This window comes from Talpa europaea (assembly GCF_964194135.1).
Source record: "Talpa europaea genome assembly, chromosome: 9".
NCBI lineage: Eukaryota > Metazoa > Chordata > Mammalia > Eulipotyphla > Talpidae > Talpa > Talpa europaea.
In genome coordinates this window covers 6,810,347-6,827,095 of record NC_140076.1, presented here as the reverse complement: position 1 = coordinate 6,827,095, position 16,749 = coordinate 6,810,347, and the positions used below count along the sequence as shown (strand labels likewise).

Genomic DNA, 16,749 nt, shown 5'->3' with positions numbered 1-16,749 from the left:
CGTCAGGTGAACGAAGCCCTGGCAGGCCCCAGGCAGGTAAGGTCAGGACCCCAGCCCCCAGCTCCCTCCTCCCAGCCTGCCTTGGGGGGTGGCTGCCACCCCCCAGGACAGAGCCCGGCAGCTCGAGGCCTCCGTGGTCCAGGCTGACCATTACAGACGATTTCTGAATGGCTGGCGGAAAACTGAATCCCTGCGGGAGAGTGTGCCCGCCTCACTAGTCCAGCCACAGCCTGGAGACAGACGCCGTCTGCAAGGGCTCCTGCCGGGCCGGGCTGGCAGGGATTGCGCGTGATTGTAAAAAGCAAGTGGAGAGAGGACGTTACTGCGAGGAAAACTGAATCCACGTGAGTTTTAAATAAATGTCACCCCAACCGAGAATATGACACTGTATGTTTGGAGATGATTAAAGACGAAAACAAATGCATTTATTTTATACTGAAATTCTATTTCTGAAGTCAAAAAGCGCTGAATCTGCACCCCGAGGCCTAAACCCCCTTTGGATGTGAACTTACCTGTGCAATAAATTCCAGGTCTTTTTTTTTTAAAAGGCATTTGCATTTAAAATTTCCATCTAAGTACAATTCGAGATGATCTCGTAGGCTCCTGTCTAAACACTGCAGTGGGAATCATCTCAAGTACATCTTCAGAACACAAACCTGGACCAGAAAATCCACCTGGGGCTGTGACCCAAGTGCCTCCCCATGTCTCCCCTTCACTGCGCACCTCAATAACCGATCAAATGATGTCCAAAAGATGGACTCTGGCTGGCCCTCCCTCAGCAGGACGTGGGCTCGGCCACTTTTCCCGTCAGACGCCTGTGCCCTCTGCAACATCACCTGAATTTCTATCACTTTCTGAGGCAGTGGGACAGCAACCAGGCAGGCACAAACCCTGGGACCCCAAGAGTCTAGCCAGTCTAGTTAGTAGCATCTCCCCAAGTCCCCTTTTATGACTCAACAGAATGTAATGTTTGCAACTGCAAGTCATTTAATGCAGTTGTGATGCTTTCCCCAGCTCTGATTCTTAATCCAGAGTAAATAAAACCTACACACACACCCCCCACCCCCTACCCCCACCCCCAGGTTCTAATCCTAGACTTGAGGAATTCAGTAAGGCACCAAGGGAGGCCTTTGTCTTGCACATAAAGCACTGTTGGGGGGGCGAGGCCAGGTCAACTTTCATGTTGGGCTAATGCCCCAGGTCAAGGCATGCAAGGCACACAGGACACACCAAAGCCCCCAGCCCCTCCTTTAAAATGGTTCTTTTCCATCCACCTTCACCATCAGAAGAGGCAAAAATGAGCTTGATTCCCCTGAAGCAGGATTTTGTTGAGAAACCAGAGGGACCTACAGTCTCCCCGACCCCGGGGCCTGGCTAGGCGGAACACAGCCCCTTTGACCTGGGATGAGTCTTCGAAAGGACCACTCCTCCCTAAGCAGCCGCTTGCTGTGCCAGAAGAGTCCTTAGAGAAGGAGTAAGGCCTGTGTCCTGCACGGGGAGGAAAGGAGGTTTTTATAAAAGGACCAGTAGGCTGGAGCCGCCTGGAGGGAATCAGAGCCCCACCATGACGTGGGGGTGGGGGGGGCGGGGTTTGCCCTGTGCAACACCCCCCAGGGTGTCTCCCCACTTGCAAATGATCCAGAGGCTCAACCTGAAGGTCATTCAGCACAAACCCAGCCTACAGGAAGCCCCCAGATTCACCTTACATTTTATCACATGGCTTTCCCGAGGGACAAGGGCTGAGACGGGGGTGAGAAGGGCACCAGGGTTCTCGGGCCCCAGAAATTTTATGGTTAATATGGCTCTCACGCCGGGTAGACACTCCCCTGGGAAAAGGTCAAAGCACCAGGAGGGAGGGGCTAACAGGGGTTCTGGCCTCCGGCAATAAAGGGTGAACAGGAGAAACTGCCAGGCCAGCTGTTCCTTTGTCCTCTGGGCCACTCACCTCTTCTCTCCATAAACCACAGGGTCCCCGTGCTCCTCAGCACCCAGCCTTTGGGAAGAGGGAGAAGGTAACCGCCAACCTGCAGGGCGCCTGAGGCCTGAGTGAGCACAGGCAAGCGCTAAAGTATTAAGAGCCACCCACAACCGCGATTCTCTCTGCCACATAAATTCAGATAATCTTGGGAGTGCCCCAGACCCCACCCGCAGAGCCCACTGAAAGGTTGGCGGTGGGTGGAGCTGGTAGTGTGGCCCTCAGGGCTGAAAAACCGCTTGGCCAGGACCCGGGGTGGGGCTCTCACGGGGGCCATCTGCGCCCAGCACACGCCTCACAGACAGGTGACCCCCACTCTCCCGCCTTACCCCCCTCTCTCAGGACGGCTGGCCCGTCCACACGCCCCCAGCTCACCACACCCTCGGTAGCGAGCGCTTCACCAGAATGCTCCTGAGCGCAGCGCCCGGAGGCAGCCAGGTTTGGCACCAGGGCGCAAGAGGCCCCAGCCACAGGTGGCTGGCCCTCCCCAAATGGGAGGAATGGCAGACTATTCTGTGACCGTCATCTTCGGGGGACTTTACACGTGGGCATTGCAATTACCCACTCACTTTGGGCTTTAAATTGGCCTTTAAATTTTTATGACTACAAGTTCCTCTATTCAAAGTGAGATTGATATAAAATCTCACATTAATAAAATATCAAATGTATTAAATAAGCTATAATTTTAGAAGTCACTTTAGCCCAAGTTTTGAAGTCTGCAGTCATTCAGATATTCACTCACATATGATGCATCTTCCTGACAACCCGGACTTGGCAGAGCTGTGACAGGTCTTCAACAGGAAGGAGCTAGGTGTACAGCTGGGGTTCGGCCTTGCTGCAACTTGCAACCCCACTGAAGGTCAGTCTAGAGAGGAGTCAGTCATCAGCCAGTGAGATGCAGCTAGAGGGGAGCAGGGGCCTAAGACCAGCTCATTTGCTTAACAAATGTTAAATGTTTGGTTCCACAGAGTACAAGGGACTGAAGAGGGCACGTCCTTCCTGGGGACGCGGTCATGCAAACAGGACAGACGTGTGACCAGCTGCGGTGAGAGCCAGAGGCCACCTTCTAAGAGGAAAAAGACCCTCCAACCCGTTCCCCACTTTGGGCTGACTGGGAACTAAGATCCAGAAAGTAAAATAACTCGCCCAAGACGAAGTCACCAGAGAAGGTGCTGGTTAGATGCCTGTTCCCTGAAAGCAAGGAGGAGTTGGGGGTGGGGTAGGGTGGGGGGTGAGGCTGGGTGGAGGCACCAAGGGGTAGATGGAGGGATGGAGGGGCACAGGGAGGGGTAACGGAGCGGGGTGGGGGGGCGGTTTGAGGCGTGGGGGAAAAGGCAGGCCGATGGGCCAGCACCGAAACCCACTTCTTCCCAAGCCTCCTCAGCGCGGCACTGCATGTAAAACCACCAGCTAAAAGCTACTTTGCGGCTCCACCAACCCCTCGCCGCTTCCGCCCTGGGTTTTTCTAACACGAGTGAGGAGTGTGAGGCGCGGGCCTTCGGCCGCACCGCCCGCCCGAGGACAAGGGCTACCGTGTCAGTCCCAATGAAGATGCTTATAGTCAACCGGTTTTTTCCACTTAAAAAGAAACCACCAGCAGCAAGTTCATATAAACTGAATGCAAATGTTGCCATTTCTTTCATTCTTCAAGGATCTCTCTAAGGACAAAGTCCCCAAACCAGAACAGGTGGGCAGCCAGCCTGGAGAGGCGGAGACCCCACCCGGGAAGCTTTACTTCGTGCTTTCCGAAGCACGCTCCCCCCGGGAGCTCCTGGGCCCCTGTGCTCCAGGGGGTACCAGCAGTTTGAAACAGTTGACACCAAGCAGTCCCGGGAAGAGGTGGCCCAGGCAGAGGCAGGAGGAAGAGGTGGCCCAGGCAGAGGCAGGGAGGGCGGGGGAGCTCTCTGCTCGCATGCTGTACAAAATGCAGTCCTTCCACAAGGCTTTATAAAGTGTTTTTATTGGTTACAATGATATAAAACGTATCATTTGAATTTCCCCTAGTTATTAAGTGCTTGCTAATAAAAGCATCAAAAAAATTTTGTATACATCTGACAAGCTCCAATGATTTATTTCATGCTGGAAGGGTAAGGCAGCAGACAGCACTCCCGGCTACCCATCACGAACCTCTCTCTCGCCCTCTCTCAAGGCTACGCTGGTTAAAATCAACGCACAACCCCTTTTGTGTGTCAAATTGTAAATTTTAATGTTTTCATTAGAATAGTCTTTTATATCACTCTCCAACAGGAAACAATAAAATAACTAACAGCAAACTTCAATACAAGCACACGCTCCCGATTAACAACTCAAACAAAAAAATGTAAGATGTGAATCACATACAATACAATTGAAGCGTCCAAAACAATTTAAATAATTTTAAATATTTTATTTTTAAACTGCTACAAATGCTTTATACAATATTCCAACATAAAGTCCCCATAACAGAAATGTAACAAAATGGGAATGATAGTGAAAAGGTTAAAGTGGCACAAATTCACCAAACAAGTCTTCAGCTACACATTGTAAGAGGTAGATTACTTTTAAAGTTGAGAACAAAAAAAAAAAAAAAAAAAAACCAACAAAAACAAGAAACAAACAAACAAACAAAAAAAAAAACAAACCATGAATAAACCTAGTTATTTTCCACCAACTCAGTCATTAATTCGGGGGAAGGCATGTAATGCATGGAGAAACGACACTTCTACATTCAGGAAGAGGTCAATTTGTCGCTTTTTCATCTCTGTGACACTGATGTGTGAACCCTGGGATGTGAATCCATCTATACTTACGTGTAGACACATCTCTACAGGTCTGTGATGCATCCGGGGCACTGGCGGATTGCTACATAGTCTCAATAATACGGGAGTTATAAATTAGTGCCAGATAATGACCTGAGAGGACAATGTCCATTTGGCTATTTAACGTGACACTGGAGGCAGCCTTAAAAAAACAAAGGGCCATATCCAACCTGGTTTCCTCTCCATTATGCTGGCAATCTGCTTGTGATAAAAAACAAAAACAGGCTAAGAGAGAAGCTACATGCCTCTCTCTCTCTGTCTACAATTAATTTAAAAGAAAGGCATCAAGAGCTGGTGTGTGACCAAGACATTTTTAAAACGAGTGCATCAAAATTTGTCATCCCTGAAATCTACAACAAACTACGGATAAAACAGAACTTGCTTTGCAAGGTTAAGTTCAAATCATTCCTCTCTCTGCCATTGCCAAAAACAAAGGCCACACTCGGGTCTGAGTTACCGGTGCCGTGACGACCAGCCAGTGCCCTCCTCTTTGGAGCTCGGTCCCGGGAGCCCAGCACGTGTGGCAGGCACCGGCGGGGAGCAGGTGCCTGGCTCTAACCGGGGCGAGCGGCTGTGTAAGGGTTTTGAGTCAGCTTCGACTGGTCCTGCAAGCTTGGCAGACTGCGTGTCCTTTGCCGTAGTGCTTATCCTAAGTTGCGCATGCAAGATCTGTGTTTAGTCAATTAAGGGCTGTTTTGTTTGGGGGCTTTTCTACAGGAAGTTCCTAGAAAATAAGAAAACTGAAGATAAATGACAACATAACACAACTGTACATGAACTGACCATGTGAAAGAAAAGGTGAGTCGACCAGAAGACGAACGTCACTGAGACAGCAACGGAATGACCGTGAGGCCCGTAGAACGCGGCCCCACTCCCGAGCCTGGGGCGCGCCACCCCTGGCGCTAACGGGGCGGAGGAGGAGCCAGGGCAACTAGCATCACTGTTTTTAAAATCAATTCATGGAAACGGGAAAACTCAGTCTGGAAACGCACGCTGCGTCTTCATCTTTAAGTGTCACTGACCGGCTGCGGTGGGACTGCAGCAGTGAAAAGAAAAAAAAAGAAAACCCCAAAGGAAGAGGCCCAACCCCAAAGCATGTGAAAGGAGGCACTGCAGGATGTGGAAACACCTTGGAGCTTACAAGCCAGAGAGGATAAAAGGGAGTGGAGAGCGGTCCTGTCCTCCCGCCCCGGGGGGTGAGCGCTCAGCCCCAGACCTCAGCTCAGCCCCAGACCTCAGCTCAGCCCCGCGGGCCACAAACAGGCTCCACCGTCCTGGGCCCTGGAGCAGAGCAGCACAGCCCGGGCTGGGGCTGGGAGCCAGGCCAGGTGGCTCTGGTTCCTCAGCCCTCAGAAAGGCGCTGGAGGGCCCACGCTTTCCGCTCCGCCTGGGCACCGGAGTGCGTGCTCCAGGAAATGCCTGACCAGCAAATTCTGAGCCCCGGGCGCCCCAGGGGAAACTGACGTCACCCACACAGCTGGCTGCAAGCATGTACTAGAGAAGTGTGGCGTCCTCACTGGCACCCAAATGTGTCTGGCATTCCATGTCTGAGTGTCGAGGACAAGCTCCTCATCACAGCGCGGCAGAGAGACACAGCAAAGGCGCTGCCTGGCCCGAGAATCCGCCACAAGACACGTGAGGTGACACACCGAGAGCGAGCGCATCTGCAGACTCCGCCAGAAGTCGCCCCTGGGTGAAACTGACAAGCAGCAGACAGCAAGGGCGCAGGGAGGAGAGCCCCCGCTCCCCACACGCTCCGTGGGCAGACACTGCGTGGTTTCCCTGGCTGAGGTCAGGCCTCCTGGCTTCACACCCGATTCATTACAAGGGGCTAAGAAAACCACAACGAACTCTGAAGAAATGCCTACTCTCGGGTCTAGAAACAAAATATCATGCTCCGTTTATACAAATATCGAAAGCCAAATGATATTTGGCTTTCGATGTAGATATACACACACTCCACAAGATCAGGGTCACTTGTAGGTGACCGACCCTACGTGATGCACACCTCCCTCGGGGGCGTTCCCGCCACCTCTGCCAGCCCAACACCACCAAGGCCTGCTTGCCTGATTCTTCTGTTTCCTTTGATGCCAAATTTCATTCCAGCAAAGCAACACTCTACTCACCATCACACAAAGCCAAATAATTAAAATTAACCAAAACAAAGACGAGAGAACGATTTTATTAGGCACACTGGTCCTTTGCGTCGTCAAAAAGCACTGGATGAGATGAGGAAGAGGCTAACGGACTTCGTAAACGTGTGGCCGCTGGGAGCTTCTCTCTCACAGAAGTACTTAATTTTTGATACCAACTTTACCCTCAAACTGTCTAAATGGGACCCAGACCCAAATAAGTGAGTCTCTCAGAGACTATCGGAGACGAGAGCGGACACACAAAGTCCATTCTAAAGCGTCAACCGCAGGCAGGAGTTCATGATGCGGGGAGGGGTGGGCAGAAGGCATTTAACGGCCCGTGGGCCAGTGATTCTGTAATTGAGAAGCAACTGGAAATGCCCTCCAATCTAGATTGTCCAGCCACTGTGGGCACGGACAGGCACACGGGTGCCCACTACAGGCCGCAGCCCTGACAGCTGACACCAGCTGCTACTTCTCACGGGGAGAACAGGCTTCCAGAAGCTACCTATGTAGATGCATGGCCCAGACCAGCCCCTGACAAGAGCTACAGCAACTCACTGAAGACATTTACAAATTATTCCCACAGCAGACCATTCCAGCCAGCCTTGGCTCATGATTTTTCTCTTCATTGCTCTCCGGCCCCAACTGGAGGCACCAGTACCAAGTGCTACCTTGTCCCTGTCAAGGCTAACGGTCCTCCCGGGCACGCGGACTCTGACACGCTCTTCTTCAAACACCAAAGGATTCCAGACACAGAAAGTTATTGCCAAGAGAGCCTCAGATCAGGCCGCTCCCTACGAGCAGCCCAGATCATAAATTACCTTGCAGGAATTCTAGCTGACGACTAATTCCATAGGTGAGACCAGTGGGCATCACCGAGGAAGTAGCAGGACTCCCGGGGGCGCACAGCAACTCCAACCACAGAAGCGACCTAGGAAGTCTGAGGAGTCGATGGAGGAATTTCACTACTACCCAAGGGCTGCCATCTGTCACCAAGAACAGCTCCTCCTCTAGGGAGCGCACCGACTCCAGCAGTAACAGCACCCCACACCTAAGGCGAATTCTTCTATCACTGCTGGGGAATCAAAGGCACTGGCGGGAGAGGCCGACTCGCCCTGGCCACAGCGGCCCGGCCTCCCGGGGCTCCGAGCCCTCCCTCCCGCTCCTCTGCCCCAGAAGCTGGCTGGTCCCCCTACCGCCGAGACTGGAGGGACAGGGGTAAGGCATCTGAAAGGGAATATGGCGTTTGGTTTGGTTTCAGCCAGTGAGGCGAGTGTGACAAGGAAAGCAGGCGCAATCGCGGTATGCTCAGTCACTTCTAAACTGTGCTGAGGTCACAGCGCTCAAGCAGGAGTGCAGTATGGTCTTAATGAACTCAGGGATGGTCTTAGCGGAAGAAATGATCTGTGAGCTGGAAATGACACAAGTGCCATGAGGATGAAGGAAGTCTGAGTGAATTTCATCTTTTCCTAAGTGGGTACTTTTGAGAGCTCGTCCATGGTTTCAAATTCAAGTCACACCTGGCCCTATGCAAAGAAACGGTGCCCCTTGGCGAGTCCTGGGTCTGAGACAGAAGCTGAGCGTTCATCTTTACGGCAGCCAAAGCCCGGCCCCTTCCTCAGGCCTACACCTCAAGCAACCTCCTGCCACGGCTCAGGCCGGTTACACAGGGAAAAGGGGGGAAAGCCAAGTGAAGCGGACGGCCTCCTGCCTCCACCTTCTCCCCGCTCCTCTCGTCCCCCGCCCCCGGCTCTTGAGCTCCGAACTCCTGGGCCCTGGAGGCAGCGCTTACCTGAAGTCCTTCAGCTCCTGCCTGCCACTGCTGTCTTCCCGCCTGCTCTCGCTCGGGTCGGCAGCGGCTGCCAGCTGCAGGCTGCGGGTGACGGGCCCCCCACTCCGCTCTCTAGATTTTACATTGAACCGGTCTGTTCTTTTCTTGTTGGCCAAGGCAGACTTGCTCTGTAAGACGGCTTTGCTCTTCTGCACCCTCACGTGCAGGCTCCGGGACGTCTTGCTCGAGAGCTGAGCGGAATGGTTCTTGGCCACAGCTTTGGGTTTCTTCCCCTCGACGTGCGTTATTTTGGCCATTCTGATGGGGCTCGAGTTCCTTAAGGAGGAGCTTGGTTTTTTGGCCTTTACCGAAGCGGCAAATTTAACATTCTGCTTGGACCTGAAGGCCGAGGTGGGCAGGGGGGCAGGTGCAGGCCCGGAGCTGCGGGCGCGAGTCTTGCCCAGAGGGGCCTGCGTGCTCTGCATTTTAATCTCCGCGTCCGCGGTCCGGCGGCGGCTGCTGCTGCTGTTTTTGTCACTGCTTGCAGGTGACGCATGTCCGCCTTTCTTGGACGAATGAGACACTTTTTTTTTGGAAGGAGAAAGGGGCTTCTTGGGGCAGCTGAAGGCGGCGTGCTTGTTCAGACTGCCGATGTAGGTGAACTCTCTGCTGCAGTAGGGGCAGACGTGCGAGGACGCCGAGGCCGCGGCCTTGAAATCGGCCTTCTGCCTGGCAGATTTGTTCTTCTGAAGGATCGCCTTCTGGACAAGCTGATTTTTTTTCTTCAACGCGTTTAGTTTGAGCTTGTTCGACGACATCTTGCTGAGCTCCACGCTGAAGTTCAGTCGCTTGGGCTGCCCCATGCGGCGGAAGGCGTTTTTCCCAGCGGTCTCCAAGACCACCACCCCGTTCCTGGGCTGCACGGTCTGCTTCAGCGGCACCGGGTTCTTCTTGGGGGTGTACCGCTTCTTGTCGCTGGCCGACGCGCAAGCCAGGATGTGCTTGTGCAGCTCAGGCATGTTGTCCACGCCCTTCCCACACTTGGTGCAGCGAATGGCAGTGGTGAAGGTCTGGGGAATATTGTGGGTGGTGAAATTTGTGGCCGTCACGCCGATACCCATGGGGTTTCGGTGGTGGTACTGAAATGGAGGTGGTTTAAAGCTCGGGTAATGCTGATTGAGGCCCAGCCGAACATCTGGATCTTTCGTCTTCACTCCAGAGGCCATGATTTTTATGGTGGTGTACAGCTCTTCAGAGGAGTCGTTTAACTCCTCCTCTTCCTTCGAAGTTTCCAGAGGCTCTCCGGGCAGGCTCTGCACATGCTCCGCATGGGCCTTGCTGGGGTCAGTGAAGTTCTGGGGCCGCAGGGTGCCACTTTCAAACTCATGGTGTGTGCATACCTTATCCGGGTGCAGATCTCGCTGGTGCTGCTGCAAATTGCACAGAAAAGCAAATTCTTTTTTACAAACTGAACACACAAAGATATTCCCAACTCCATGAAGTAAAAAGCGATGTTCGGATAAAGCAGTCTTAGCCTTAAAAAGCTGCACACAAAATTCACATTTGAAGGGCCATTCCTCAGCATGAACAGATAAATGTTTGGTGAGATCTTTAATGGAAAGAAAAGGTGATTCACAGACATTGCAGACAAAGTTCTTGTTGAATGTCTCCGGGCCGATGTCCTGCTCGACGACAGACTGGCCTTCTTCCCTGGGCTTCGGGCCCTCACCCTCTAAGTCCTCCTGCTTGAAAGCGATCACGGGGAGAGAAGCTTCCAGATTGTCCCCAGAGGACACCACAGAGGACACTGCGGAGAGAGGAGGGGGCGACGGGGAGGAGGAGGAGGAGGAGAAGGCGGAGGACGAGGAGGAGGAAGAGAGCGTGGGGGGCCCGGGGGACCCGGCGGAGGCGAGGGGCTCCACAGAAGGAATGGGGGACGGGGAGGGGGACACCGTGGGCGACAGGATCGGCAGTGGGGACTGCGCAGCGGCGTTGGAGAGGGGGGAGGGGCAGGGGCGGGGGGAGGTGCGGGGAGAGGGGGCCGGGAGAGGCACAGTAGGGAGGAGAGGAGGGGGGGGCGTGGCGACAGTCAACACGGGAGGGCAAGGCGGGGGCGAGGGGGGCTTCGTGGGGGTCAAGAGAGGAGGCAGCTGCCCGGAGGAGAGGGAAGATGTCTGGAGGGCGGGGGAGGACGGGGCAGCATCTGGCGGGGACTCGGCTGCAGCGGAGGCAGGTAAACTGGCGTCGGGCCCACGCTCAGGACCCGGCTGGGGGTCTGGGGATTTACAAGGACTCGGGCTGCTGGGCACATCTGGAGAATTTTCTGCAGGTAAATCGATGCCGTTGTACTCATTGAGAAGAACCTTCTGCAGCATGCAGGTGGTCGGTTTCTTTTTCTTGACGCCACTGCAGGCCGGCGGCATCACGTGGTTTTCCTTGACTTCCTTCCCTTCAGAGTCGCCACAAGGCTTTTTATGCACACTGAGATCCAGCACAGACTCCCAGTGGACCGGAGTCTTGCCTGCCCCCTCAGCCTTCTGCTTCACCCCGCTGGATAGGTCCAGGGGCTGCTGGTTGCACACATTGCTAAAAGGAGGACCACCCGCCCACTCCTTAGAGACTTTATAGTCATCAAAGCAGGGTGGACTCACAGTTTCTCTCGAGTCTTCTCTCCCAGACAAACTCCACGCTGGCGAGCTGCTATGACTTTCTAATTTGGGTTTTTTGGAGCTCAGCACTGCATCGGTCCACACTGTTTTTCCATCGCTTTGCTTTCCAAAGTCTCGCAGGGCAGGGCTGTGCTGTGGCGAGCTGGGGGGAGAGCTGGTCCGCCGTTTGAACCTACTGGAGGTGACGGGCAGCATGGAGGCGGGTGCTGACACACACACCGGGCCCAACTTGGGCACCTCTGTTGCAGAGATGCCCGCGGGAGGAGGCAGCTTGTCCTGGGTCTGCAGAAGTTGTTTGAGCTTCGATGACAAATGCACACCTTTCTCTTTGTGGGCAGACACCGCCTCCATGGTGGACAGGGTCAGAGGCAGGCTTAAGGAACACGAGGGCGCCCCTGTGGGCTCTGACTCTGCTTCAGCTTTGATTTGGGGTAACGCAGGAGGACTGGCAGTTCTCCGCTTCTTGGACTCAGGGTTTGTGCTGCCGGAAGGTTCTTTCGGAGGGTCATCTGCTGCAGGGACCTGAGGGGTCTTCAGATTCTGCGTTATCGCCACTGTGACTGGAGCAAGCAAGCAGTTGATGCCGTACAGGTCTGCTGAGCCGGACTCCATCTCAATCACGTCACAGTTACTAGTGCTGCTGCTGGTCTGAATTTTACCATCGATGTAGTAATTGAGGTTCTCGGAGATATTGCTAGAAATGTCCATGATGTACACGTCGTCGGCCTCCCCCTCCTCCTCCGGCTCCGTGCTGGGGACGTAGACGCTCTGGGCGGGCTGGGCCTGCTCCGCGGGGGGCTGCGGCTCTTCCAGGCCTCCTTTCCGCCGGACGCCCTTGGGGATCAGGTGGCGCTCGTGAACACGCCGCTGGTGCCGCCTCATGTTAGTATGAGTCCCAAACACCTTTTTGCAGTATTTGCACGGATGAAGCTCTTTCACGTCTCCATTCTCTTCCACAACAGAAGAATTTACTGTTTCTTGGGCAGCTTTCTCGGAATTCAAGATCAGACAGTCTTGCCCAAGACCGGGAGGGTTCGAGTCGGCCCTGGGGGCGGCGCTGTCGCCTGACACCTGGCCGTCCGCTGGGTCCTCCGGGGACGGCAGCGCCAGGCTGGGCTTCCGTTTCAGTCCCGCCTCGTGGCGGCGCTCGTGCCTGCGCCTGTTGATCTGCGTGCCGAAGGCCTTCCCGCAGTACTTGCACTTGAAGGCGTGGTTGACGGAGGACATGTGGATGTGCATGTGGCGCTCCAGCCCCTGCTTGGTGGTGAACTTCCTCTCGCAGTGCTGACACGGGAACATGAACGCCTCAAAGACGTCGCCATTGGCCTCTTCTTTCGTTGTGGGGGTGGTGGCAACCGGTGCTACGTCTGCGGAGTCTTCTAGAGTTTCTTCTGAAGTATCTTTTGGTTCTTCTAGTAAATCCTCCAGCTGCTCGTCGCACCGAATCTCGGGCTCCCTCTCGGAGCCGTCCCGCGGCAGCTCAGGGTCCTCCTCCCCCTCCTCCTCCAAGTCCTCGTCGTCCTCCTCGTCGTCCTCGTCCTCCTCCTCCAAGTCATTGGTCTCACAGCCTGTGGCCTCGCGCGTCTCACCTGGCTCCGTCTGAGGCTCGCAGGCGGGAGGAGAGATCACCGGTTCCGGAAGCGCATCCCGACTGACCGCCGCCTGCGGGGGAGCTGTCTGCTCGGTGGCGGCCACTGCAGGCTTCTCGTCCTCTTCTTTAGGACCTGGAAGCACAGGAAGCAGAGGCACGGCGGTGAGGCGGACACCAGCCACTGAGAGGCCGCGGCTGGTCTCTAAGGGACTTCTCCTACCAGCTACAATGTGTGAGGAGAGCAGGGGCAACAGTAACTCCACCTTCTCCCTTATAGAGTATGGGATAGGCATCCACCTCAGTCACTCAACAAATACAGGGCAGCAGCTACGTCGCAGGCGCCACGCTGACAGTGAGGATACACAGCACAAAGCCAGCCACACACTGCCCCCCTTTCCGGTGTGGAGCGGCACGCGTATGTAAGTATGTACTGTGCACAGAGGACGGGGCCTGGGACTGCGCTGGAACAGCTGACACTGAAGCTCGGGAAACTGGCTGTGAATTGCAGTATCAAGTGACTCCAACTGCAGCGAGAACACGGCTAAGTGCTCAGCCAAGTCAGAGTCAGGCAAGTCTGCTCTGAACAGAATGACTCCCTCCTTCCTGAAACTAAATATTTAGAAGCTAGAACACCTTCCAGAATCAGGTAATCAGAATTCTCTCAAGTAAAATCTGAAGTCACTTCTGAGTTTCTACACCCACCCAAGGTAAGCCCAGCCACGCTAAGCCGAGGTAGCCAGTGGCCATGTGGTCAGGGAAGCGTCACTGGTGACACTGGAGCAGAGACCTAAAGATAAGTCATGCAAATACCTAGGGTGGGAGCCATCCTGGAGGAGGGAACGGCAGGTGCACGAGCTGTGAGTAAAAACATGTGTTCGGGAGCTGAGAAGCCTGGGGGGATGCTGGGGTCACAGGGGGAGGGAGGAAGGAGATAGGAATGAGATCAGAAAGCCAGAGGCCAACTCTCATAGGACCTAAGGCGTTGGCCTTTGCTCTGAGTGAAACACGGAACTATTGGAAAATTCTAACACAGAAACTGGGTATGACCTACTTGCAGTCAAGAGAATCACAGCTGCTGTGAGGAAGACAGAAAACACTAAGTGGACAAGGTGGAGGCTGTGAGGCAAGAGAGGGGCACCCTGTGCCCTCCAAAAGGGCACAGTAGAGACGAAGGTGGTGTGGGGGAGGTGGGGAGCCTGGGCACTTTCAGAGATGAAGCTGACAGGACCCGCGTGCTGACGGGTTGTGGTCAGGGAGGCTCAGAGCAACTGCGGTGATCCTGCTGACTGAACTGCGGGGGACTGAGGGAAAGAGGGCCCAGCAGTGGGTGCTACAGGGGAGCTAAGGGTTTTCTCTGGATGTGCTGAGGTTTGAGGTATTCGCGACCGATAGCAAAGCAAAGACTCGAGTTCCAAGAAGGGCACGAGTCCTCAGACGAGAAGTGGCATTTACAGCCCGGGACCAGAGAAACTCGCCTCAAGAGCGGATGCAGACAGAAGGCGGGAGGACTGCAGACCACGCCGGTGCTCAGAGGCCAGTGAGGCCTCTGCAGAGCCCTGAGAGTGGCCACCCCAGCTTCCTAAGCAAGGACAACTTCAGCGGACACGCTTGGAAGATGGGCCCAGAACTGAACGTCCTAATACCAAGGGGGCCGATGACAGTCTGAGTGAACAGTGAGGACGAGGGCCTGAGCGCACCTAAGAGAACAGGAGGGGAGACAGGGAAACCATAAGCCACTCAAGTTTTACTATGAAGGAAAGCAGAGGAATGGGGTTGTGGCTGGAGGGAAGCACAGAGACGGCAGGGGCTCCAAGGCAAGAGCTGGCACAGGCCAGTCACCACTGTCTCCGGCGAACCAGGTCTTTTCCCTGCAGACTCCTGAAGACAGAGGAGAAGCTCTGCAGCAAAGGCAGAGCTGCTGACCTCTCCTGTCCCAACCCCCACCTCACTCCCATCCCACCGAACAAAGAGTGCTGTCAAGTTCCTTAGCCTTGTGCAAGTTCCTTGGTCTCACTGCAACACATGCAAGCAAAAAAATTATTGGTTCTTCTGTGGAAGCACAGAGGGGGCACATCTAATAGCACACAGTTCATCAGGGATGGCTTCACAGAGAAAGGACTGAGCAGGCTGAATCTGAAGGCCAGGACAGAAAGTGGAAAGGCAAACAGGGAGGAATCAAAATATGCAGCACATTCTAAACTAGTCCAGGCTCACCTGGGCAGTGTGGGGATCCACTAAGGCCTTGTCAAGCAGGAGAGAGCTATTTGGGGGAGCTGGCTGCAGTGTGGATGAAGGGGTTGGGAGGAAGACATGACAAGAGGCGAAGACCAATGTGGATGCAGAGTATTGGGAGGGAGAGGCTGGCTGCCCACAGAGATGGAAATGAAAAGCAGCAGTCGGGTCCGGGAGAAGCCGCCAGACGAAGGAGACAGCAGAGGTCTGTTAACAGGCCTGGTGACTGGGCACCAGGAGGCGGAGGAGGAGTTACAAAGGCCACCTGGCCCAAGCTCCGCAAAGGCAAGGTATCACCGCAGGCTCAAGGGCCGTGGCAGAGCCTGCTTGCTGTCTCTGAGGAAGTTGCTTTACTTTTACTCATCGCCCACATTTATCAGCAACGAAGTTTCCGTCTAGATAGAAACCAGTCTCCTTTCCCCCTAGATAAATTTCATAAATTCCAAGGCTACACTACAGACTGGGAAACCAGTTATTTGGGGGTGGTGACATCCTTCAAACTAGGAGTCAACTCTCTTTCCAAATACATCTTCAACAAAGACCCAGCACATTACTTTAAAAAAAAAAAAAAAAAAGTCAAGAGAACAGAAAATGAAAATAGCATCACTATGGATCTTAAATTTCTTTACAGATTTCATTTTTAGCAAACATCTGTGGCTTCTTTTAATGGGGGGAGGGGGGAGAGGAAAGAGTATCTTTTCCTGTGACTGGTAAACAGTTCCAGACGTCAAACTGTCCAAACAGGAACCAAAACATACCACTCTACTGAATGAGCGAACTAGAAAGACCCACATGCATGCGTGTCCCCCACTTGGTGAGTTCTACATAAAGGAAGGTTTGGGGGACACCAGGAAGACGCTGGAGGGTCTGCCCAGTACATGCAGACGCCTGCGGAGGACGACAGCACCACCTGTCTTGAATCACCAAGAGGACAGGGAGCTGCTGGACCCATTTCTTTTTTTAATTCTGCCACGACAGGTAGGAGGTTCTTGAGTGTATCTGTTGTTGATGGTGAAACATGTCTTACTTAGCAAATCTGCTGTCAGCAGACAGGACTTAGTTTTATAAGGTTCTTGGCTTCATAAAATGCCCATGTATCTGCAGTGCCTCGTGAACGCTATCACCACAAGCAGTGCTGAGAGAACTGGTTTTAAAGACACAAAATATTTTGTTGGGTTTTCGCCCTTACAAATGTTTCTTAAGAGTCACAAGCCTGTATTTTGAAACTTGCCTATCTGGGTCACTATGGACACCTCTTGAGCAAGCTTGGGTCTCTGAGTAAATGTGCCACAGAACACATCAGGACACAGGCCCCTCATGTCTAACAGCGACTCTCAATATGGCGCTCAGCTGCAGTGGGCACACAATCCATGTCTCTCTGGGACTTCTCGCATCAGGAGGGGCCCAGCAAATGAATCCTCAGAAAAGACTGTAAAGAAAACTGTGGGGGCGGGGGAAGGGAGGTGCAGGGCAAGATAAAATAGGAATTTAAATTATAAAATCAAATACTTTTCATTCTGATATATAAAATCAAAGCTACTTGATATTTCTAAGTAAATTTTTAACCGAAGTGCAAAC

At 53.7% G+C, this 16,749-nt stretch overlaps 1 protein-coding gene across 1 annotated transcript in view; it reads right to left on the bottom strand.

Moving 5' to 3' along the window:
* PRDM2 (PR/SET domain 2) overlaps window positions 1–16,749 on the bottom strand; it is a gene marked incomplete at both ends in the record, with an annotated part of 90,446 nt that overhangs the window by 13,409 nt on the left and 60,288 nt on the right. The window contains 1 exon segment of the mRNA XM_084244079.1: window positions 8,701–13,072. Within this exon segment, the coding sequence (XP_084100205.1) occupies window positions 8,701–13,072 (4,372 nt within the window).